This window comes from Euleptes europaea, chromosome 11 (genome assembly GCF_029931775.1).
Source record: "Euleptes europaea isolate rEulEur1 chromosome 11, rEulEur1.hap1, whole genome shotgun sequence".
In the NCBI taxonomy this organism is placed as follows: Eukaryota; Metazoa; Chordata; class Lepidosauria; order Squamata; family Sphaerodactylidae; genus Euleptes; species Euleptes europaea.
This window is the reverse complement of record NC_079322.1, coordinates 32,662,241-32,687,093: the sequence shown is the minus strand read 5'-3', so window position 1 is coordinate 32,687,093 and position 24,853 is coordinate 32,662,241. Positions and strand designations below refer to the sequence as shown.

General features: G+C 42.8%; 1 protein-coding gene across 1 annotated transcript in view; it reads left to right on the top strand.

The window, feature by feature from the left end:
• TGFBR2 (transforming growth factor beta receptor 2) overlaps positions 1-24,853 on the top strand; it is a 56,742-nt gene that overhangs the window by 18,022 nt on the left and 13,867 nt on the right. Inside the window, exons 2-3 of the mRNA XM_056857397.1 lie at positions 4,054-4,222; positions 7,747-7,937. Of these exons, the coding sequence (XP_056713375.1) occupies positions 4,054-4,222; positions 7,747-7,937 (360 nt within the window). The remainder of the gene's footprint in view (positions 1-4,053; positions 4,223-7,746; positions 7,938-24,853) is intronic.

The following is a 24,853-nucleotide window of genomic DNA, read 5'->3' as shown; positions in this document are numbered from 1 at the left end:
GGCCTTACTGATGTAGAGGATTGGATTCTGGAACATTTTTAGTAAGATATTCGAATATTCTCTTTATTACATTTCTTGAAAATAAGGCTACTGTGTCTCAGGAGGCTGAATCATGTTATAATGTACAAAATATTTATTATTTTGTCTCACATGCCAGCCATACAAGCCTGATTTTCCTTATTCAGCAGGACTGTTTGCTACAGTGGGGCTTTTTAAAAAGCAGAAGGTTGAACAACAGATTGCCCACATCACTGGAAGTTTTTTCTGCCTCTAAGATCTTACCATGCACATGTTTGGAGCAAGTCTAATGGTGCTTGCCTATTTTATTAATCCATACTACCTTACCCAAACATCCAAACTGTTTAATAATCATATGAATAAATGCAAATTATGCACTCGCAGTGCCATCCTAAGCAGGTCTATTCAGAATCCTACACAAGGCTATTCAGTGGAACTTACTCCCAGGAAGGTGTTCTTGGGAATGCACTGTAATTTGCTGCAATAAGTATACACATTCCTATATGTGATGTAGAATTTCACCAAAAAAGTTCAGGAGTTGGCTCTGCTCAGTTAAAACCACTCGTACCTCCCACAAAATGTCAGTCTAAAGAAGAGCCCTTTGTATACTTCACCAAGAGTTTGAAGTTTCAGACCCCTGGGAGGTCAGTCCTTTTTGAGGGAACCTACACAGTTTGCCCATTCTCATTCCTCAAGCAAGGGGAAATCCTTACAATGGTTTCTCCCTTTGACTTTAAAAGGGCCAGTGTTCAATGGCTGACAATAGCACAGATATTAGTTCCTTGGTATATAGAATCACTTACAAATTAGCATGTGTGATAACTACATGTTTAGAATAAACTTTGCATTGAAAGAGGATAATGTAGCCATTGAAAGTATTTCATCAATACGCACAGTTCTAACACGAGCATAAGCTGAATCAGACCAGAGCTTCATCTAGTCCAGCTTCCTTTTTCACAACAGGGACCAACCAACTGGGCATAATGCTGCCTTCTAGCACTGATTCTTGGAGGTGTAACTGCCTGTGCTACTAATTTTTTGTATTGCCTGTCTTTTTTTTTTGTAGAAGTAGGTGTATTGTGAAGAAAATAGGGGAAGTTTGTTCAGAGGGGAGTGAATGACACTGAACACATGAAGCTGCCTTACATTAGCTCTGCATAGACAACCTGTCCACAAGTGGTGGCATGGGAGGGGGGAGCAGGCACAAGGGTGCTGGCAACACCCCCTGCCTCCATGTGATTGCCAAGTCACAAATGTGCAGAGGGAGGGCCCACATGTACATCTCCTCCCTGTGATGGACAGCGTTCAGAAAGCAGCGTTGCTGATCACAAGGAGGGAGCATGTGCTTGGGCACCTCTCCATGCATTTGCATTGTGCAGGTGACTCAGCAGTTGCACAGAGGTGAGGTGGGGCCAGCCTGCTTGTTCTCCCCCTCTGCTTGGTGGATCAATACGTGGGTGAGTTGTCTGCATGGGGCTGCTGAATCAGATCAGCCTATCAAAGTCAGCGCTGTCTATTTTGACCAGCACCCTCTCAGGCAGCCTCTACAGGGTCTCAAGGCCTTTCACATTATCTACTGACTCCCTGATCTTTTTAACTGGAGAAGCCTAAGACTGACACCAGAGTCTTCTGTATGCAAAGCAGATGCTTTACCTCGGAACCACAGTCCCTCCCTTTCTGATATGATATGGACACTTGTAACTTGGTGGGAAAGGCAACACAGACAAAGTGGGAAATGTGCCAGTTTCCAAAGAGATGATTCAACTTCCCTGTGGATACTGTGATAAATTTTGTGATATCTTTGAGTTTTTTCTCTGCTGAAGAATGTGTTCCTGTTAAAAAGCCCTCTGTTTTTAAAATCTTAGCAACATTCTTCTAGAAATTTAGAACTGTCTGTGTTTGTACTAGGTTCGTTAGTTGCTAGTACAATCTTGTCATGCATGCCTGCTTCAGTCTGAATCAGATCATCTGTGTGAAATTACCAGAAAACCAAAAGAGACAAACATGTAGGGCACGTTTGATCTGTAAAACTGCAAAACCTTCCATACCACTAGCACATACAAATTGCAAATCAAAACGCTTTCTTGTGATACCACATGTTCCTCTGCTGGAATGCTATTGCAATGATTCATGAAGGAATACACATGCAAAACCTTTGTGTTATAATTCAGAATTCACAGAAATAATCCATGGAAGATCACTGAGCACATTATGGGAAGACTGTCATCCTGCTTATGAAGTTTCAGGGAAAACGTGTCAGTTGGATCATTATAAATGTTTGCATGTGTACAACTCTATGGAATTAGTTAAAAAATACTTCCTTGTGGGTGTGATCTATGGGCAAAGCTATATATCATTTCAATAGATGTTTGTTCCTAAATCAGTTTGCTGAGCTAGTATAAGGACGTGGGAAATAGGTAGGGAGTTGATAGGTGAAAAGAGGAAGTGGTGGTAAGAGTTCTCCTCTGCCAATATGATTCCATGAATTTGTGTGTCTCCCAAAGGGATTATTTCTGGTCTTGGAATCTTGGCTAGGGAGAATGGGGAATCTTCAAGGAAAGACTGATAGGCAGGGGAAAGATTAAACTCTCCCCTTCCACCTGCAAATTCTCCCCTTCTTCCCATGTACATGGAAAATCTATGCTTGTTCATAGGGCAGTGTTTTGTGTCACCTGCCTTAATTTAATCTGTGTTTGAGAATTTTTTTCATGCTGGTGTGTTAGACCCTAAGGAATTTCTGAACTCTTTAAGAGGAAATTCCTTCTTCCAGTGGCTACTCCAAAAAAGAGTACTACTGACTGACTGAGTCATTGTGCTGAAAGCTGCTGTTAAGTTACACATAAGATAAAAGAAAAAAAATGGTCTTCAAAAGTATAAATTGTCTGTGGAGTGGGAGTCCAGATTATATAGGACATTTTAACTTTATAATAAATAGATTTTATAGTTGAATAACATAGTTCTTTGGATTTTGTGTGTAGTTATGAATTCTCTAATGATTGACTTGCAATATAGAATAGTTCTTTTCCCATCATTCAGTCTATTGTAAAGAATAGTTCCTTTTCAATCATTCCATTATTTGGTTACATTTGGCAAGTATAAGATTGTTTCAAGTGACTGTCAGGGCAATCATAGGCAGAGTTTTCCAGTGTAAGTCTATTAATTGCAAAGGATTACAGCGTGGGTCTGATTATCTTCAAATTTATTTCTTTGGATACAAGTGAACTATATTCTTCTTACCTTTTTAATTTGGATTTAACTGACTTGTTGGTTGGACACAGCTCACAATTTCATATCATTGGATAATATCTGATCTGATCGCTGGGGGCATATATGAAATTGGTAGCTAATAAAAACTCATATGTATAATTTATGTAAATCTACATGCATTTACGTAATTCTGTAGAATAAAAATTCTTCTACGGAAAATCTTGTAAGGAAAATGTATAAGCTCAATAGTTGTGTTTAAAATTGGATAAATATAAGTCTGCATCATTAAAAAGGACCTTAGCGTTGTTCAGGGGGTAGATGTTTTTGTCTTAGCAGAAAATACATGGTCCCTTAAAGTTTAACCATTCTGCCATGGAAGCTTGGTGGGTAACCTTGGGACTGCTCAGCCTAAACTTCTCACAGGGTGGTTGTTGGGATAAAATTGGAAGAGAGGAAAATTATGTAAGTTGCTTTGGGTTTCCATTGAGGAAATGGCAGGCAGGCTATAAATGAAGTAAATAAATCATATATATCAGATGGGCTGTGCTGTGTTATAGGTTATGCCACATTGTTAGTCTTTCATGTGTCACAAGACAGTAAGGTTTTCAGCTGAACAAATTTGGATGCTTGATTTAGTTAGCTATTGATGATTAAAACCTGCTAAGTACATTTTAAAACGTTTGTACAATGTTTGTTGGTTTGTGGGCCTCGCAGTCGTGAAGAGTTCCCATTTATTCCAGTGAAATTTGCTTCCACATATTATATACCGGATCAACAAGTTAAGAGTATTACATTAATTGCTATGTCATGTTTCTTTCTTTTTTTCAGCTGAAGGTCACGCAGCTAAGATGATGCTCCATGGTGCAGTCCAACTGCGGGGGCTTTGCAAGTTTTGTGATGTTAGGGCAACAACCTGCACAAATGAAGGCTATTGTCTCAGTGATTGCAACATCACTTCAATCTGTGAAAATGTGAATGAAGTATGTGCAGCAGTATGGTAAGTTCGTTCTGGCTACGTGCATGTACTTGTCTTGTAATATCCTTTTAGTTAACAAGAGATTCAGGGCTTTTAAGGTATACTCCTTCAAATACAATATTTTTTCTTTGTCTTCACATTGCATTCTGATAGTAGGTGCGAACTTTTAAAAAGTTGGATGCCAAAAATCTTGTTGTGTGTGCTCTGTTCTGTTGTTTTCTAAGACATTTCATATTTTAACTTCATTTGACTGCATCTGTCTGCATTATCAGAGTGGAAACCAATCTGAGACTTTCAAACAGTTGTGGAGTTTGAATGACAGACATCTCATTTCATTTTATTTACTAACATAAGTATTAATCAGAACTATGATAAGCATGGGCTAGTGTGGTATAGGGGTTAGAGTTGTGGACTAGGATCTGGGAGACCCAGGTTTGAATCCCCACTCTGCTATGGAGGCTCACAGGCTGACCTTGGGCTAATCAACATTACCTACCTCACAGTGTTGTTGTGAGGCTACAGTGGAGGAGAGGGGAATGATGTAAGCTGTTTTGGGTCCCCACTGGGGAGAAAGGCACAGTATAAATCAGCTCCCCAACGTGGTGCCCATGAGTGCCATGGCGCCTGCTGACACCTTTTCTGGTCCTGCCACGTGTTTTTAGGATGTGGGTGGAGCCAGGCAGGGCTTACCCAGCAAGGCTTCTGATGGATTATTAAGTATCTGATTGGCTGTGCAGCTTTTTAAAAATGTTGGTTTGGCAGCAGCTGCCACAACAGCATAAGGATCAACAGTGTGTTACTGAAGCTAAACTGTGGCAATCATTGTGTGGCTGGCTCTGCCTCCTGTGGCAGCCATTTTGTGGCAGCCATTTTGTTGCTGCACTCACCATGCTGTGTCAAAATTTCAAATGTGCCCGCAGGCTCAAAACGGTTGGGGGCCCCTGGTATAAATGAAATAAATAAACATATAATCTTTTGTTTAATTCTTTATGAGAACAATTGCCTTGTAAAATGAGTGCAGATTACCCAGATTTTTTCTTCTGTGCCTGCTGTTCTTGACAAGAACCTCAGCACATGCACGGTAATTTATTTATTACATCTTCATCCTGCTGCTCCTCCAAGGAGCTCATGGCTCTCCCCTCCTGCATCTTATCCTGAGAAATCATATGAAGTGAGTTAGGCTGAGGGAGAATGACTGTCCCAAGATCTCTGAAGGTTTGGGGCTTTTTAATGACATTAGAGCACGAGTGATGTGAAGTTTGAGCAGTGTGTTCTCTATCCCACCCTCCCTCTGATAGACTGAAACTAAGTGGCTTCTAAATGCAGTGATTTCAGCACACACAAGGAAGTTTACTGTAGCCTAATTAATATTGCTGCTTCTTAGTGTAGTGGCGTTGGAGTTCTTCTTCCCTCTGGTAGTGCCCGGACTATGTTCTAAAAAATGCCTTGCCCTCCATAGACCATCATATGAGAAATGAGAGAAAGGGGGACCCAGTAACTTTTATTCACATCCTGGGAGAGGGGAGTATACACAGATACCCCAAAAAGGCGTACGGGGCATACAGCCATTAAACAAACGCTCCCCATCAGAGCTGGATAAATTTAGGGGGTCCCCATGTAGATCCAGTCCTGCAATGGCTTTTGTAATAGTGGCCCCATTTACAAGGTATCATGACCCACCCTGTACCATTTTCCGTAATATCCAACAAAGAGCTGTCTGTGCAAGGGAGAGGGCTTCCTCACACGCTTGTCTTCAAACTTCAGAACCCCATCGCATACAGGAAATAATGTCTAGTGACATGTCAACAAAATTAGTGGCACAAGGTGAGGATGAATTCCATTCACTTTAAAAAAGCAACTGACCCTTGCTTCAGTTTAACCCAATACATGCAAAAAAATGCTGACAAGTGAAATATTTTTACCAGACCTGTTTATTTTGGTAACCTTTTGAGTTACACAGAACTTTTCTTTAGGTGGACAGAGAAGTTAATGTTTTATATTGTATGTAACAGAAACATTCCCTGTTGGTTTAACTTTTTTTTTTAAACAACTCTGTTTAAAATGTCTCATTGACTTTTGAAGAGGGCAAGAGAGCAGATGGAACTTTAAAAGGTTTTCTCCAGCTTGACTCAAGCTAGCTGTTTTACTCACAGTGATTCATCATGGCTTTATTCGTAGCATCAAAAGCTCTGTTTGCTGAGTTTCATATAACATAAGAACCATGTGTGCCATTTCAATGTGTATCTTGATTGAAGCACATGGGAAGCAATAAAAGTTTGAGCTCCATTAGGACTCGATACTGTTCTGGAGAACTGAATGTTGTGCAATTCAGGTTTTGTACAGAGTCTTTAGAGGAGTGTCCTCCTGTCTGCAAAAGTTCTCTCATTCTTCCTGGCTGGAAGCTGCGATCACATTCCTTCAGCTCTATCACACTGTGCAGGAATTTGGCCATGGACTGCTAATGGGGAACTAGTACGGTTTCTATATAGGAATACTGTTAAAGTTATGAGCCCATCTTGACTTTGTACCAGTAAGGATAACTAAAAGTACATCAGAGGTTGACATAATTTCAATTCCAAATATCATACTATGTATCTGGATTTGGGCTTAGTGTTCCCAGGGGAGGTCAGCATTGAGTTAGGGATCCCAGGACAGGGGGGTTGGGTAGGGACAGGGGGGTTGGGAGGGGCGGCGGTGGGAGGAGATATTACATGGGAAGGAGATGGAGGTATGGCAACGCTCAGTCTCCTTCGGTCCATCCCAAGGAACGACAGTGGTGGGTTGGGACATCTAGCCCTTCTTTGACACTGATGTAGTGTAATGCTGTATCCATTAATAATAAGACCACCAAGCTGCGTGACTACCTCACAATGCAGTAAGTGGACTTGGCATTATCTTTTTTGAGGAAAAGAATACATCAGAGTTACTGGAAATCTTACATCTCGGTCTGGCACCAACTTCTCTGATCTGCAGCAGAACACAGCTAGCCATCTGCTGTCCTATTTAGGAATGAGATTTGTCTGTGGTAGAAAGAATGCCAAAAGGGCAAATGGGTTCATCCCTTCTACAAAATGCCAGGGCTGTCCAAGTGCTTCTGTCTAGGTTGGGAACAGTACGGAAGAGGATATATGGCACTGTACAAAGCTGCAGGCTTCTAAGCCCATTTACTTCAGTGGACATAGATGGGTTGCGTTGTAAGTCTGCCAGCAGCTGCTTGGACATATAAAGGTTCTTTGGCCCAATTATATCAGGCCAGTACAAACTGTGATGTACCAAACTGAAAGTGACTTAGCAACATATTCAGCCAGGTTCAGGTTGTCATCAGATGCTCAGTGAAGCACTTTTCCAATAATTTAGTCTTGAGTACAGATTGTACATGTTTCAATGAAGCTGAAGAGTACTTACTCAGGAGTTAAGTGACAAAAAGTTGGTAGCTGTAGCAAAGGTTAAGCCAGGCTGAATTTTTCAGTGTTAGCAAAATGGACTTGGTTCACCCTTGAATTTTCTTTTTTCTGTTTTAAAATTTCCATCCCCCCCTTTTTTAGGAGAAAAAATGATGAAAACATAACCTTGGAAACAATATGTCATGATCCCAAACAAGAGCTCCATGGGAACAAACTGGAAGACTTCAATTCAAAGAACTGTATGATGAAAGAAATGAAGGTTGCTGGTGAATTGCTGTTCATGTGCTCCTGCAGTGAAGAAGAATGCAATGATAAACTTATTTTTTCAGACAGTAAGTGCCTATGGTATCATTCTGTGTGTTCCACTGTAGCTTCCTTCCCTTATTTCACCCTTCACTTTGTACTGCCGGGAAAATGTGCTGCTATTTTTTTTTCCCTTGAAGATTTCCTATGATTATTGAATTTCCTGTTTTGGGAAATTCTGACCTTCCTCTGCCACTAGGAGAAAAAAGGCAAGAGGCTATTCTAGAGGGAATACTGATCTTGAGAAGTCGTTGCATCATTTTGAGAGTTGCAGCTGATCAGTCTGTTGGAATGGCTTCAAGTTTATACTTTAGAGGCTTTACCCTAACGTTGATAGGAAGTTTAATGAAACGTGTTAGTCTCCAGGAGAAGGCAGTTTGTTCTCCTTCCAAACTGTCTCCTTCTTAAGGAATTTCTGTTGACATCCTCTGTGCTCGATAACAGCATTGAGGAGGAGGGACTGGTGTATTTTGTGGCATTTGCATGGGCTTTAGTTTTTCAGGGAGTCTGGTACAGTTCATCTGCTACCACCTGCTCACAAACCCTGAGCACATCTTCTTCTAGCACAAGTTTTACCACCAACAGGGAGGAAAAGGTGTCATTCTGTGCCATGTGGTATCTCCCCCCCCCCCCAGTTTTTGTACAATAGCACAATGGTTGGAGTGGGAAAGAAATAGGATTTTTTGTAGGTATGAACAAAGCAGGAGGGAGGAAAGGGGAAAGAGAGTAAAGCAATCAGCACCTGTGCAGATTTTTTCAGTCATCCAGCCTTGACAGGGGGTTAGGTTTTTTTATGTTCCTGCTGAGTCTCCAAACAGCATGAAACCACAGTAGACCATACATTTTCTGTAAGAAACTGGCTTATGGCAAAATTGCTAGGTTTACCTGGATCGGTGTAAGCTTGCTCTTTGAAAGTGTAAAACCCATAGCTTTACACCGCCAATAAAGATGCTTGTTGAGGCTGCTTTAGGGAGGCTTTGGTTTTGATCTTTTACTGTAATTTTCTTTGCTCTCCTTTTTATCTTGTCTGCCTATTTGATGATGCCCATTATCTCAGTGCTGGCAGGGCAGTCAAGTAGATAATGGGCCAGTAGCTGACTTTAATGATTTCATTCATGCCTTGTTCGTTGTTTACCCTCCTCTTTGAAAACTGAGTAAAAAGGTACTTACAGAAACTAATGAGAATGATAGCATTTTAAAATCAATGGCAATTTAGTCTTTGACAACGCCTTTGTGTGGCGTGTGTTGCTATGTTGTCCCCATACACAGAAGTAATATAGAGGCTCTGCTGAGACACAAAGAGGAGGCCCTTTGGTTAATGGAATTAATTTGACTGAATTAAAGTCTGCCACTGTTGACAAGAGCCACCTGTATAGCCATATCCTTGCCAACTTTGAAACGGTCCTTTTGAACACAGAAAAACACATTAAGCTGCCTTATACCATTGGTTAGTCAAGGTGTGTACAGGCTACTCTGGCTGACAGTAGTTCTTCAGGGTCTTGAGTCTTTGATATTACCTGCTACCTGATCCTTTGAAGTGGAGATGCAGAGGATTAAACTTGGGACCTTCTGCATGCTAAGTTACCACTGAGCCCCAGCTTCTCCCCAAGTCAAGAGTTTATTTTCTAGCTTTAGAATGCTTTGTTAAGACAACTGTCTTTACACTTACAAAAACCTGTATGCATACAGGGCCTTTTTCACACTCAAGGGCTCAGTCCTCTGGCCTCACCCAGGTTTTAAGTACCTGCAAGGAGAGGAAAACAGAATTTAGCCCAGATGGAACTCAGCTGCTGCTGACTTGCTGCCAGCAAGGTCTTCCTTGAAACACCATTTAATCTGTAGTGATTATGCAGCTATTTTTATAAATGGTTCCTAGTCCCATGACCATACAGGCATGACGTCTATAAATATCTGCTAACACTAAAGGACCCACCAATGGGTGATTGTTACAGCATTCTTGCTCTGAGAGAGAAGGGCATCTTCAGCTCGGGTTATTTTCCATCCGTATTCTGGGAGGCAGGAACTAAAACACCTCAGACTTCCTGTCTCCCGGGGGAAATAACCCCTCCACTCTCAAAGGACCCACCAATGGCCTATTGTTACAGCATTCCCTTGACCATCAAGCATATCTGCTGCATTGAAATCCGTTTCATCTGCTTGTCAAACCTTCTTCTTAATCATCTGATCTGAACCATATGGATCCAACTCTCTTTCTAGGAGCAGTGAGTGAATGAGCAGAAGAATAAACTGTTGTGCCTGGCTGTATCATGACCTAGAACATGGCACAATATATTCTAGATACCACACATATGCATGCATGCCTGCACACATGTGCGCATATGCACGCACACACATCCATACTACCTTCTCCCGTTTGATCTACGCTGGCAGCTGAGATCACTTGGACAAAGACTGTTCCAGGTCCTACCTGTGAGACAGGTACATTTAACAGCAGTGCTGAGTCAGTGAATGCTTTCCCTAGTGAAGGTTGCTAAATATCCTTATTAGTTAATTTCAGAAGTTAGCGAAAAATGTTTCTATTAGGCTTCTCCTCACATTTGCCACTTGAATAGGGCCTTGGGGTTAATCAGTATATAACTTTTGCTGCTATTGTGTTCTGTGTAACTATATTTGCTTTGGTGCATTTTGTTTTTGATGACAATATTTTTAGTATCGGATGTTTGATTCTGGATAGTTCTCCTCTGAAGCAAGGGCGTCTTGAGCAGTGGGTTGTTTTCCTTGTTCCATCCGGGGAAGGCAGGACTAAAATCTAACTTCCTGTCCCCCTGGTGGGAAAAAGCCTGCAGAAGCCCAGTTTCCTCCTGCCTCTAAGGGGAAGCAGGCTCTGTAGCACAGCTCCGTGATTTAGTCAGTGTAGGGTAATTATATTCTATTCTATCTGTCTATTATTATTCTATACCTCATACCTACTCTATCTTCTGTCCTCTACTCCCCTCCCAACCCTCCCGGTGTGGCTTTTTTCTCTCTGGGAAGTTCTTTTGAGAAATCTAAAATGGCCAACGCCATTAGTCCCCAGGAGGACGATTTGCTTTCGGTAGAGGACTACTAACTCGGGCTAGTTAAATCTACCCGCATCGAGTCCGATTCACCCAAAGGCCGCAGTAGCGAGCCCTTCGGGAACGACAGCTCTGCAAATACGCTGCAGAGTGAGGAAGTCGAGCCGTGGCAACAGGGGGCCAAAAAGAAGAAGTACGGCTTCAAAACCGCGGGCCACTGCAACTTTAAGTCCAAGAAAGCCGGGAAGAAATTTCCCTCCTATTCTACTCTTGCTGCGAGCGCAGCTCTATCTGCCCTCCCGGGTTCTTCGGATGCCTCACTGCCTGGAGTTGGTAACGTACCCTCTCCCTCCCTTGTATATGCCGCAGGCGATCGGTGTTTGTCCCAGCAGAAGGCAGATGATTTGGTTAATCTGGCACTATGGCAAGCATTTCAGGCTTACCAATTAAGAATTCCCCCTTTTCCCTGACCGGGTCCCCTGCAGTCTCCCTCCACTTCCCTTTCCCACTCTCTGAGTAACAGGGAAAAGGAATCAGTCCAAAATCAGACGCAAGCTTCTCCCTCCTTCCAAATACAGGCTTCTACCTCCTCTCAGTGGCCAACTAAGGCTGCACTGAAATCAAAGGGAATAGAGCCACAGACAAATCAAAGAGAGTCCACAGCATCATCTGAAGATTCCGATGAAGGGAGAGAAGAAAAGAAATTCAACTCAGAGGCAGAGTCCTCTCAGTCAGAGGAGCAGTCTACCAGACTATTTACTGGAGAAGACTATCAGGGACTATTAGCCAAAGCCATACTGGCTTTGGATTTAAACGAAGAGGATGTCACCCCAGATGAATCCAAACCCAAACTAAAACAGGGGGTTAAGGAGTGCTTTCCCAGAAACAAAGTTTCCAATAACCTGGTTCCTTTCCCTGAACTCTTTTTAAGAACAGTCAGAGAGGAGTGGGCTAATCCATCCTCTACAAAACAGGTGCCACCTAATATAAAGAAGCTGTACGCTCTTGCACCACACGCCATGTCCGTGCTCAAGGTACCCCTCGTAGATGCCCCAGTGGCTGACCTTCAAAACCTAGGTCTAGTCCCGGAGGATGGGGCGGGGGCCTTACGCGACCAGCTGGACAGAAAATCTGACTCCCTGGCCAGGAAAGCACACGAGGCCTCGGCTCTAGCAATTCAATCCAGTGCTACTATGTCCATCTTTGCTAAAGCTTCCTACCTCTGGGTCAAAAAACTCATTCAGTTGGTTGCCGAGGAGAACCACAGAGTTGTTGGAGGATTGGAAAGCGTGTTAAGTGTGGTCAGCTTAATGGCTGATGCCGCCTTAGACTCCATGTCGTTCATAGTTCGGTCCATGGCCTCTTTCACATCACTGAGAAGGGCTTTCTGGCTAAGAGCTTGGCCAGCAGACTTTAGAGCCAAAAACACCCTCATGGCCTACCCTATTCAAGAGGAAAAACTATTCGGTGAAAAATTGGATAAGATCCATGTGGAAACCAAGGATAAAAAAGCAAGCCATGCCTAGACAAATCCGAAAGAAACAGAGGTCTTTTAACTATCCGTCCTTTCATTCCTCTAGAGTCTAATCTAGGTATAGACCTGAATTCAAGAGGGGATCCTGGAATACTTCCCGGCCCTTTCAAAGAGGCGGAAGGTTTCAAAGATCACAAAATCACAACAGAATTGATAAAGGTGACAAGTTCACCAAACCAAATACCCAGTGATATCAACCCCACAGGGGTCGGGGGGAGGCTTCAGTATTTCAGAACCAGGTGGCTAGCCTTCAACCCGGAAAACTGGGTCTCCAGAATCCTATCAGAGGGTGACCTCCTGGAATTCACCCACCAGCCACGTGACCAATTTATCCTTTCCCCGACATCCCTCAAGAGGGAAAAGCGTGCCAGAACAATCAGGGCCGTACAACATCTCTTCCAGATCAGGGCCATACAGCAGGTACCCATACACAAAATGCGCCAAGGGGTCTACTCCATCTTTTTTACCATCCCCAAGAAAAACGGGGACTGGAGGGCCATCCTGGACCTCAAGTACGTGAACAAAAGGATAGCACGGAAACATTTCAGTGCTATCCTTTTGGATATCCAGTGGAAACCCTACGATCAATCGTGGAGTCACTACGACCCGGCACGTACATGAGGGCAATAGACTTAACCAAGGCCTACCTCCATGTGCACATTCATCCACGACACAAACGGTACCTCCGTTTTGCAACTAGTCAATTCTATTTCCAGTTCAGGGCCCTGCCCTTTGACCTGGCTTCCGCCCCGAGAGTCTTTACGAAGATCCTCGTAACGGTCATAGCTGCTCTCAGACAGGAAGGAATCCAGGTACATCAGTACCTGGATGACATCCTGATCTGTGCCCAATCCAGGCTACAATCCATACATCACACTACAAGAGTAGTACAGGTGCTCCAGGAGCATGGATATATAGTCAACTTCAACAAGAGTTCCTTGACACCCGCCCGTTCTATGGTACACCTGGGGGTTCGGATAAATTCCCAGGAGGATTCCCTTTTTTTGCCTCCCAAACGGATACACAAAATTGTCACCCTAGCATCGTCCATAATCAGATCACAGTCGGCCCGTCTAATGCGTCTGGCAAGACTCTTAGGTCTCACGATCGCTTGTATAGCAGTGGTGCCCTGGGCCCGTTTTCACTCAAGACCACTCCAGTGGTTAATATGGCCGTTCCAAAAAGACATAGCCAAAAAGAGGGACAGGCCTATACGCATATCCCAGAAGGCAAAGCAGAGCCTACGTTGGTGGGCTCCCCCGTCAAACCTACAGAAGGCAAGCCAATACATTCACAACGAGCCATTACAACTGTTTACAGACGCCAGTCTGGAGGGATGGGGAGCCACCCTCAACAGACACATAACCCAAGGTCGCTGGTCCCCAGCCGAGACCAAACTTCCCATCAATTTACTAGAAATGAGAGTGGTCAAACTAGCTCTACTCAAGTTCTCATCAGTCCTCCGAGGTCATCATGTCCTGAGGTCGGACAATACCACGACCAAAGCGCACATAAACAAGCAGGGAGGGACCAGATCCTCCTTCCTACACCTGGAGGCGGTAGCATTATTCACATGGGCACAGGTACACCTCAAGTCAATACGGGCAGAACATATAAAAGGGGCCCTCAACGTCCAGAGTGGCTAAGCTGCCAGACCCTAGGCAAGGGAGAGTGGTCACTAGATCAAGATGCCTTTCAGCAAATTACCACCAAATTTGGCACACCTCAGGTAGACTTGTTCGCCTCAGACGCAAACAGTTACCAAGATTCTTCACAAGGTACTTCCATCCGAATGCCCAAAGGCCTTCTGTATGCCTTCCCACCCTTACCCATTCTACCCAAAGTCCTAAGAATAATTTTTCAGGAGAAGGCCAGTGTCATACTAATAGCTCCCTTTTGGCCCCGCAGACAGTGGTTTGCAACTCTTCAACAGCTGTCAGTCCAGAAAACATGGAGGATTCCAACTCACTGGGGAACTCTCCGTCAGGGCCCATGAGTTCACCCAAGACCCCACATGGTTTTGTTTAACCGCCTGGCACTTGAAAGGGGACACCTGTTAGACAAGGGTTACTCTCAGGAGGTTGCAGCCACCATTATGGAGGCGCGGCGTCCAGCCACCCAACGAATCTACAACGCCTCCTGGAAGGCATTTGTACGTTGGGCGAGAAGGAAAAAAGTCGATCCCTTACATCCAGGGATACAGAAAAATCCTAGAATTCCTACAGGAGGGAGTACACTTAAAGCTTTCAGCTTCCACCTTGAAAAGACAAATAGCGGCAATAACCACAGTAATCCCCGTCACAGAAGGGGTACCTACATCTAGCACAGACATGTGGTAGCTTTTCTCAAAGGAATTTCTCAAACACAACCACCGGTTGTACATCGGTTCCCCTCATGGAGCCTCAACCTAGTGCTGAGCGCACTCACTGCTGCTCCCTTCGAGCCTCTCTCATCAGTGCCCCTCAAATATCTTCGGATTAAGGTTTTGTTCTTGGTGGCTATCACCTCAGCTAGACGGGTGTCGGAAATTAGAGCCCTATCCATCAGAGACGGCCTCTGTGTGTTTCACAGAGATAAGGTGGTCCTGAGACCAGATCCGACCTTCCGTCCAAAAGTGAATTCGCCATTCCACAAATCGCAGGAAATAAATTTACCATCCTTTTGTCCAAAACCATCTTGTTCTAAGGAACGCGCCTGGCATTCCTTGGACCTTAGGAGAGCGATACGCACATTCATCAGTAGAACAGCCAATATTAGACAATCGGACTATATGTTCATAGGCATCAAAAATCCCACTAAGGGAAAACGGATGTCCACAGCAGCAATTAGTTACACTCTTAAACATTGCATCATAGAAGCATACAAAGCCAGTGGGACTACAGTCCCAGATGGCATTATAGCTCACTCTCTGCGTAGTGCAGGCTCAACCGCAGCCTTTAACAGGCAAGCACTACTAGAAGAAATTTGTAAGGCCACCACATGGTCTACAATTTCTACCTTTATTAAACATTACAAGATCAACACAGGGTCCTCTGCACAAACAGCCTTCGGCCAGAGGGTCTTGCAGCATGTGGTTGAAGAAGGTTCCTAACCTGCCCGTTTGGGAGCTCTTGAAGGTCCCACTGCTCAAGACGCCGTTGCCTCAGAGGAGAACGGAGCCTTGATTACTTACCGTGAAGGCTCCTTCTCTCCTGAGGCGAAGGGCGTCTTGCCCACCCTGGGCAAAGAATAGAAAAAATACCGAACCTTCTAATAGTGATTTGTTCAGTATGCATACACAAGGACGAATGTCGTCCACAAGTTGAGCAAACTAAGGTTTCTTTAGTTCTCCCTTTACTCTGTTGCTGTTGTTGGTATTATTAATGTTATCAGTTTTCAGTTCTCATTCCTGTCCATTGAGCTAGGCAAGCCAGTAACTGGGCTTCTGCAGGCTGTTTTCCCACCAGGGGGACAGGAAGTTAGATTTTAGTCCTGCCTTCCCCGGATGGAACAAGGAAAACAACCCACTGCTCAAGACGCCCTTAGCCTCAGGAGAGAAGGAGCCTTCACGGTAAGTAATCAAGGCTCCATTTCATACCAGCTTGATTTTTATAACTCAGGTACTCTGACATTGCTTTCACCATTTTTTTTAAGGTAAGCTATTCATAAATGAAAGAGAAAGCCAAATCAGACAAGATTGGAAGATGTTATGTTAGGATCTTCTCACCATTCCTTAAGTGGAAACTGGAGCTATGAAATCCTCTAATTTGAATCAGGGCGACAGCAGGAGGAAGGGCTTTAAACTTCCAAACCTGTATAGTTTTTGTCAATTGAAACTGCCTCCCTTTCAGCTGGAATGTTTTTAAATACAAGAAATACATAATAACAGGAAGGACTTGGCTTTGACTAGCAATTCCACATGGGGTAGGAAGGACAACCTCCACCCCCCAGGGTATGTATGCATTGGAAGTCACAATCCAAATTGGAATCTCTTGTGACTGCAATTTCCATTTTAAAAAATCCTGGGAAGACCAGATGCTAATCTTGCAGTGTGTAGTCTAGGTTGGGCCAGGGTTGGGTGAAAACATAGAGTGAGGTGAAAAATTATGTGTAGTATTAGTCCATGCAAAAGTACATGGGTAGCAAGCTGCATCTTTTCAGTGATGGTGCGTCAGGGTGTTGCAAATTTGTACCAATTCGTTAGAAATGTGCATTATCCCTACTACTATTTTATCACAAGTGAATTGGACCTTGTATTCCCCTTCTTTGGTAATCATCACAGCTTTCCCTTTCTGTGCTGAATGGGCTTGTTATTCAAGTGCGAAGCATGTTGTCTGCATTTATTTGATTTGTGTGCTATGTGCAGAGCATACAAAAACCTCTCACTTTCCCCACACATACAGAGAATGCTTGCATTTCTTAACATGTTACCCATTAGAAATCCAGTCTAGCAGTGCTTATTACCATAAGTAATCGCTGTTTCACTGTTGACTAATAATAATAATTGTAATCATATGTCAGTGCAGGAGGATTTGCATTCCAAACCCAACCAACACACCCTTGTGTACTTTGGCTGATTTCTCATAAGTTAGTCATACTGTACGTGCTTTTGCTTAAAACATACAACGGAGTACAGTCAGCATGTTGGAATTATTTCCTGTCTCTGTTCTTACAAAATATCGCCCCAGGAATACACCAAGAGCTGTTTTCTTATTTCCAGGAAGGACATCTTGTTCGGTCAAAGTGTCATGTAGAACTCTGTGTGAGTGTCATTATTCTAAGTCAAGTAGCTTCATTTGATCTCAGAGAATCAAAAGCTTGGAAAGGAGTCAGTGAATCATTTAATATAGTTGACACCCAACATATCTCCAAGCATGTGCCCATCTAATTGTTCACTGGAAGTCTTTAGCACAGCTGTTCTCAAACCTTAGCACCCTGGGGACCCCCATTTTGATTTAACACTTTTCACGGACCTCCAAGCAGTCCTTTCTTCCTTCACTAGTGTCAGCCTGCCATGTTCTTTCAAAGTGTACAGCAAGCCTGAATGCCGCATGGAGAGCTCCTGCATCTCAGAACAATACAGTAAAAATGGCATCAGTTGTACTTCAAAGTAAGATTTAAGTGAAATGTTACTATTGCCTGTACATGGCCTGGAAGGTCAGGTGTCAGAGGGCATCTGATTCTACAGGGCCACAGCTCAGATGGTCCTGACCCAAGTTCTAGTAGTGTCACTCCTTGGCTGGAAGGGACTTGGCCCTGGGAACTGTAGGAAACTTACTTATTGGTTTATAATTTCTAGCCAGAGACCAGCTGAACAGGACACAGAAAAAACGTTCAGAGCTGTTCATTAAAAAAAAGAAAAAAAGACCAACATCACATCAAACTGGAACTGCCATTTTCAAAAGAAAACTGCCATTGGTAGTTATCATCTGTGGATGCAGAGGTGTCAGTCTGTCTCTACGCTGAAATTATTTGCACTGGAAAGCAGGGTGAAAACCGTTCATTTTTATACCTGTACCACCTTTGTGGCAGTCTCCCATCTCCCCCTTTTATTTTAACATCCAGCCTTATAAAGAGCTTATTTAGCGCATTTTATCCCACCCCATCATCCAAGGTGCTTAGTGCAGCATACATTACTCTCCCTTCCTCTATTTAATTGTCATAACAACCCTGTGAGGTAGGTAAAATTGGCTGTGAGACAATGATTGGCCCAGGGTCACCCAGGAAGTTCCATGTCAAGTGGGGATTTGAATCCAGATTTCTCCAGACCTATTCTAACTTTCCAGCCACCATACCAATTCAAAAGCTCTTAACTCAAAAGCTTACTATGTTAGTTGGGTTGATCTTAATCAAAGATATTAAGTGGATTTTTTTTTAAATTTTCCCAGCACAAATGTTGCAACTTCTGCCAACTGATTAGTGTTCCTAGGGCTGAACTTTCTGAACCCAGTAAACCAGTCAGCACATTTTCTAGCTAGTGCTCTGAGGTGATGTGGATGTTAGGTAAGTGATGGCCAGGGGGAGGGGGGAGTTCAAATGCATTCCTACACGTCGAAAGAAGCTGGTTCCACCCTCATTCTCCAAGGCAAACAGTCCCTGACCCCATTTTTAGAAACCTTAAAGGGGCTCTTTTTTCCCTTGTTAGTCAGTTGGTCGTGAGAGCGACTTGTCCTTGTTTATTTCCCCCAACAGAATAATGTATCCAGAACAAAGATCATGATTGAATAATCTTGTCCAGATGCTGAAGGGGGGGGATTGAAGATGGGCCAGTGGTTTATATTATGTATCAGATTAAGCTAGTGTAGGTTTAATAGGCATCCACTAAATGAGATGAATAGAATTCAGCCTTGTCCAGCTTTCTTTCTGGCTATATAATCAGGGGGCAATGGTGCACAATCATAATTTTGTCTGGCAGTTCTAAAAGACCCCCAGGATCTTTTTCTGTTTCACTCTTCTGTTCTGGATGTGTTCTTGTTCCAAGTACCCCCACTTAAAAAATGGGGGGAAAGCCTGCTTGCCAGCAGAGCAACATATCTCATTGTGCTTTCTAATTCTGAACTGGGGAAGTTTTAAACTATCCTGCTGGCTGGTTTTACGTATGTCTGAACATCCAGGAACATTCTTCTCTTGTATTCAAAAACCTGCCTTTGCAAATTTGATAGGCCAAATTTCAAAGGATCTGTCTGCCTCCAAAGGAGTGATCGGCTAATTAGAACATGTTCTAATGAAACGCAAAACTTCCTGTGAAATACTGGTTTTTGCTCCGTACACAAGTGATGCGTTGTCATTCCCTTTTTATTGTTGTGGATTAGTGTTCCGTTTAAATGAAAACAGCCCTTTTGGATTGCTTGCCTGGTTAGCAATGGCAGGAAGACAAACGATTTTTACAGTATCAGACATGCGGTTTCCTGTCTGTGTTTAACTCTGAGTAGAACATCACGACCAGCTGGTCTACTGCTCCTCCAGACAACTAGATAACAGCCTATAATAATTTTGTCTTTTGGACTGTCATCCAGATGCACCCTTTGTGTGGCTTGTGTCCCATGCATGCATGCTGCGTCTGCTTGTGTAATGAAGTGTGGATTTTGTTGTATGTAATTTTAGATTTTCCTTCTGCCCTATAGGTAGGGGTGGTGTGTGTTTTTCAGAAGCAGCCTTACCAGTATTAGCAAAGTGACTTAAAAGTAATGTGAATGGATTCTGAATGTAGGTCCTAGTTCACTTGAATTTTTCCCCATGTGTTAATCGAACTTTTTCATTTCACCAGCAATTGTAAGTGCCAGACTGTTAAGGATGCATTGGATTCATGTCTTTAAAGAACAGAAACACACACTTGTTTTGGACTTAAAGGCAGAAAATGGTAAACGCAGCAGCAGATTTTAATTTCCCGGAGAAGCTAGACACTAACCCCTAATGAAATAGCTCTTAGCTACAGGCAAGTTAGTTTAAGGAACTGTCGTCCTTAATCTTGTGAAAGCTGAGATTGCTAACTTCAGTCTCTAAAGGCACATTTCTCCCTATTTAACTAGGATTGTCAGTAATGGGGGTTATTGAGAGCCCCCAAGAAAAACCTGGTTTTGAAAATGTTTGCAGTAGGAAGAATTAAACCCAAATACTGCTTTTCTTGTGGATTTTATTTTTAATCATCCACATTGAGGGAAGGGGAGGAGCACAGTGAAACCAAGTGTGTGCCTAACAAAATGGATATAATTCATTTTAATACCAAAGTTTAAAATCATAATTTGAGTTGGGAAAAAGATATTCTTTCAACTAATAATTGCTTGAAATCTAAAATTTGAAAGCATGTGTGTATATTGGGCTGGGGGGAGCTCCTGATGGGAAACAAATTTAGGTCTTACTGGCATATGGTGGTTAAAGTGTGGTCTCTATCACAAACAAAAATTATGTCAGGTTGGCAAGGAATCTACACAAACTGAGACTCTGTGTCTGGCAGTATTTCAATGGGGAATAATATTTTCTAAAACAAAAGTATTATGCCAGCCCTGTACTCTGTTATGTAGCACTTACTTCCAGTAGGAATAATTAAGTCCGGGGTGGGGAGAGTAAGACAATCCAAAATCTTAGCATTTAAAAAAAACCTTAGATGTAGAAAATAAGGCATAAAGGTTCTGTCTGTACTTTCAAGATTAAAAATATTTTCATAGATAGATTTTACCTGCAGTAGGATTTAACATCAAAGTATTTTGCAGCTTGAATGGTGACACGTGTGTGCACACGCAGGAGAATGATTGATGATTATTTAAAAGTCTGCAGTTCCCTGCAGGGTGTTTATTCTTTTAGCTAAGCTAGACCAGTGGTTCATAGGTTATTGGGAGAGTCTTACGCCTCTCTTTTTCCAACTCTTGCCTGTCCTGTGTGTTCTAGCTGTCATGATTTCAAGATGGGAATATTTCTCAATTATATTGTCGAAGGTTTTCACGGTCAGACTTCATCGGTTCTTGTAGGTTATCCGGGCTGTTTGACCGTGGTCTTGGTATTTTCTTTCCTGACGTTTCGCCAGCCGCTGTGGCAGACATCTTCAGAGGAGTAACACTGAAGGACAGTGTCTCTCAATTAATTTAGAGAAGTTATTAAGTATGAGTTTGGTGTTAAGCAATGTGTGTGTGTGTGTGTGTGTGTGTGTGTGTGTGTATTGCAACAATGTTAAGCAATATATATTAAAACAATGACAGTTTTGCAGAAATGTTGACCCTACCCCACCAAGGTGGTTGTAGATGTGGGGGAGTTAGGGGTGTCAGGTCTCCTGATTTATTGCCTGCCAGCTGTTCCCACTGCTGCTCAGCTGGGCGGGGGGGAGAAAAATTGGAGGGCGGAGATAGGGGTCAATCAACATCATTGGTAAAACCATAGAGTTTTGGCTGAATGCTAGAAGGTTGCTGGTGATGTAGTGACATTGCTGGTGATTCAATGATATCACTTCTGGCATGATTGGAAGCAACGTCACTGCATCACCAGCAACCTTCTAGCATTCAGCCAAAACTCTATGGTTTTACCAATGGGCCCCACACGACTGGTAAGTCTCCTGCGGGCTGCCAGCCTTGTACTTGGCTACCTTAGGGAGAGTCATAAGTAGCACATGGTCTGTCTGGGGGTTCCACCACCACTTGAAGTTTCCTTTTATCCAAACTAAACTCATGTACACTTTAGGAGCCAGTGTGGTGGTGTGATCAGAGTGTCAGATTAGGATCTGGGACACCCAGCGTTGACTCCCCACTCTGCCATGGAAGCTTGCTGGGTGACCTTGGGCCGGTCACACACACTCAGCCTCACCAACATTACAGGGTAATTTTGAGGATAAAATGGAGGAGAGGAGGATGACGCAAGCTGCTTTGGGTCCGCCATTGGGAAGAAAGGTGAGGTATAAATGAAGTAAAGAAAGAAAGAATATTATACCCTATTCCCGTGTTGGCGAACTTATGGCATGCGTGCCGCAGCCGGCACACCGAGTCCTCTCTGTGGGCACGCGCGGACCCGTGGCGTCTGCCTAGGGCTGTGCCGTGTTGCCGTAGTGAGGGCGCTGAGGAATTTTCTAGCATTGTAGCAGCTGCAAAGGTGAATTTTAGTAACAGATTTTTACAGTTCTGTAAGATGGAGACAACCCTGTGTTTTCTTACTTCTCCAGATAAAGCCAAATTTGAAGAACTTGATCTTTCCTGCCTACACTGGTTAGATTTAGAAAATCTGGAAATGGAGCTAATAGAATTTCAAGAAAGCTCTATCTGGAAAAATAAATTCTATGACCTGCGTGAAACACTTGAGAAGATAGAAGGGATGCCAAAGGACAGCACAGTTAGTTCTGAAAATGAAATCCTTAAAGTGTGGAATTCTCTGCCAAATAATTTTAAGTCAATGAAAGCACTTGGGATTGCTTTCCTGACTTTGTTTGGATCATCTTATGCTTGTGAGCAGCTGTTTTCAGCTTTGAATTACATCAAATCTGACACCAGAAACAGGCTAACAGATGACATGAGTGCTGCATGTGTTGCTCTCAAACTTACAAATTATGAGCCAAGGGTAGACAAATTATCAGCATGCACACAACAGCAAAAATCACATTAATTGTTCAAAAAATTTGATGATGTCCTCAAAGATGTCACGAAAATGGTGAATTACATCATGGCTCGTGCTCTGAATTGTCGACAGTTTCAAGCACTTCTTGAGGAGGTTCAGGCTGAGCAGAGGACGAGTCCTGGAGAGATGCATGCCAAATGCAAACTTTTACCTTTCAATAAAAAGTTGTTTATATCATTGAAAGCTCTGTTATTGTGTTTTTCTTTTAACGCAAAATATGTGAATGAGTTCTTTTTTCTAAACTAAAACCTCAGTATTCAGATTAAATTGCCGTATTGGCACTTGGCGATAAATAAGTGGGTTTTGGGTTGCAGTTTGGGCACTTGGTCTCTAAAAGGTTTGCCATCACTGCCCTATTCAATATATATTTCACTAAGCTCTAAGTGTAGGAATTGATTCAGTTTAGGTATTTATTTAAAGATTTAAATAATTGTATAACCTTCAGCATAATAATTCTATAAACTTCAGCATAAAGTAAGCCATGAAATGTTTAAACGATCCCTTGGGTCAAAAGATATAATGTATTTAGTGTCTTCATGGGGGACTCAAAAGGGTCATTCTCCTCTCAACAACCGTATGAGGCGGAGAGTGTATGACCGGCCCAAGGTCACCCAGCAAGCTTCTGTGACAGAGTGGGGATTCAAACCTGCATCTCCCAGATCCTGCACCACATTGGCTCTTTTGGTTGTGGAACATTAGTGTCTTAAAAGCGACAGGTGGAAGGATGCCTAGTGACGTGTGGGTGCAAAGCTCCCTTAAAATACACCTCACCCATTCTTTGAGTTTCCAGTTTCTGAGGTTTTTTTTTTAATACTAAGCCTGTAGACATTTTCCTTCAGAGATCATACTTTATGTAAAGCAGTGGTTCCGAAATCTTTCGGGCCACTCCCCCCTTGGTTCCACAAACTCAATCTCAGCACCCCCTACCAACCTTATAAAAAGCATTATTCAAAAGAAGAGGGTTTGCATGATGCACTAAAGACGATAATAACAACAAAATTTCAAAACAGCAATTAATTGCACATCTATTCAAAATCAAATTAAAACTTTCCAGTTGAAATTTATTCAGCAAAACTGATGAACTTGATCCAGTGGTACCAGCTCTTCAAAGTCTGTAAAAAAATTCTGATAGTTTCCACCACTTTGCCAGCATGGTGCCATAGCTTGATCTATTGTAAATTAGTGAACAACACGGTTGAAGGGGCCCACCTCTAGTGCCCCCTGCTGCCCCCTTGCCTCTTAGTGCCCCCCTAGGTAATCCCACCGCCCCCCAGGGGTGGTACTGCTTACTTTGGGAACCACTGATGTAAAGCATTTGTAAACACACCATTCTCCTAGATAACTGGCACCTAAGTTGGGTAACATCAATAAAAAACAGTGCAAAGCATAATTTGTAAAATTATGTTAAAATGAGATTAGTTCACTGGTTAAACTGTTACTTCCACTAATGAGACCGTGATTTTATGTTTCCAAAATGTAATAATTGTTTTCTGAGATAATACTACACTGGAGAGGTGAAAATGCTCTGTAGTGAATGGAATATCAGTCTAATTGCCACAAAATATAGGGTTCACATGAGCAACTGGGCACCTGGCACTTGAAATCAAAGTCTGCTTAATTAAAAGTTTATTAACTTATAGCAAGGGGCTATACAGGCATATTGAGAAGGAGGAAGACTATTATGAGTCAACTTGACCAGCAACAACCTAAATGTCCAAAATGCTTAAACATTTCTGGCTACAGACCAATCCTTGTCCTTAAGTGCGTTCCAACATCATCCTCTAGCCTAATATCTGCATTAAATTGGTCTTGGAAGGGCATGCCACATGGCTTCGGAGTGTACAGCTCTGCTCATAAGTCTTGAATACTGGTAAATGGAATGTATAGATATATCAGTCAAGCCAGGGAATGATCCCTGAACATCATGTTGGAATGTGGTGCAAACTAAGCATAATTTCCTTACATGTGCTATTCATTTGTAGCTGTTGGAACATTTAGCTGAACCAATTATACTTGCTTGTGTATCTGTTTGCAGTAATTCTACAGAATGCAGTTCATCTCCAGAGTGATGTGATTTTTCTTTCTTTAGGTAATATAAGCTTCAGAAAAAGCAAATTAGTACAAATGCTAAAAATTAGAAGGTGAAAGGATGTGGAAAGATAAAGGACGGGAATCTTTCAAAGGAAAGGGAAGAAATTTTAAACCACTTTTTTTCTGTGTTCTTCCTTAGTTTGGTTCTGAGTGCAGCCTTGGCCTTTCATTTAATCTGGCATGCAAGTGCAGAGAAGGGAAGAATGGGGTTTGACTTTTATTACCAGGGTTT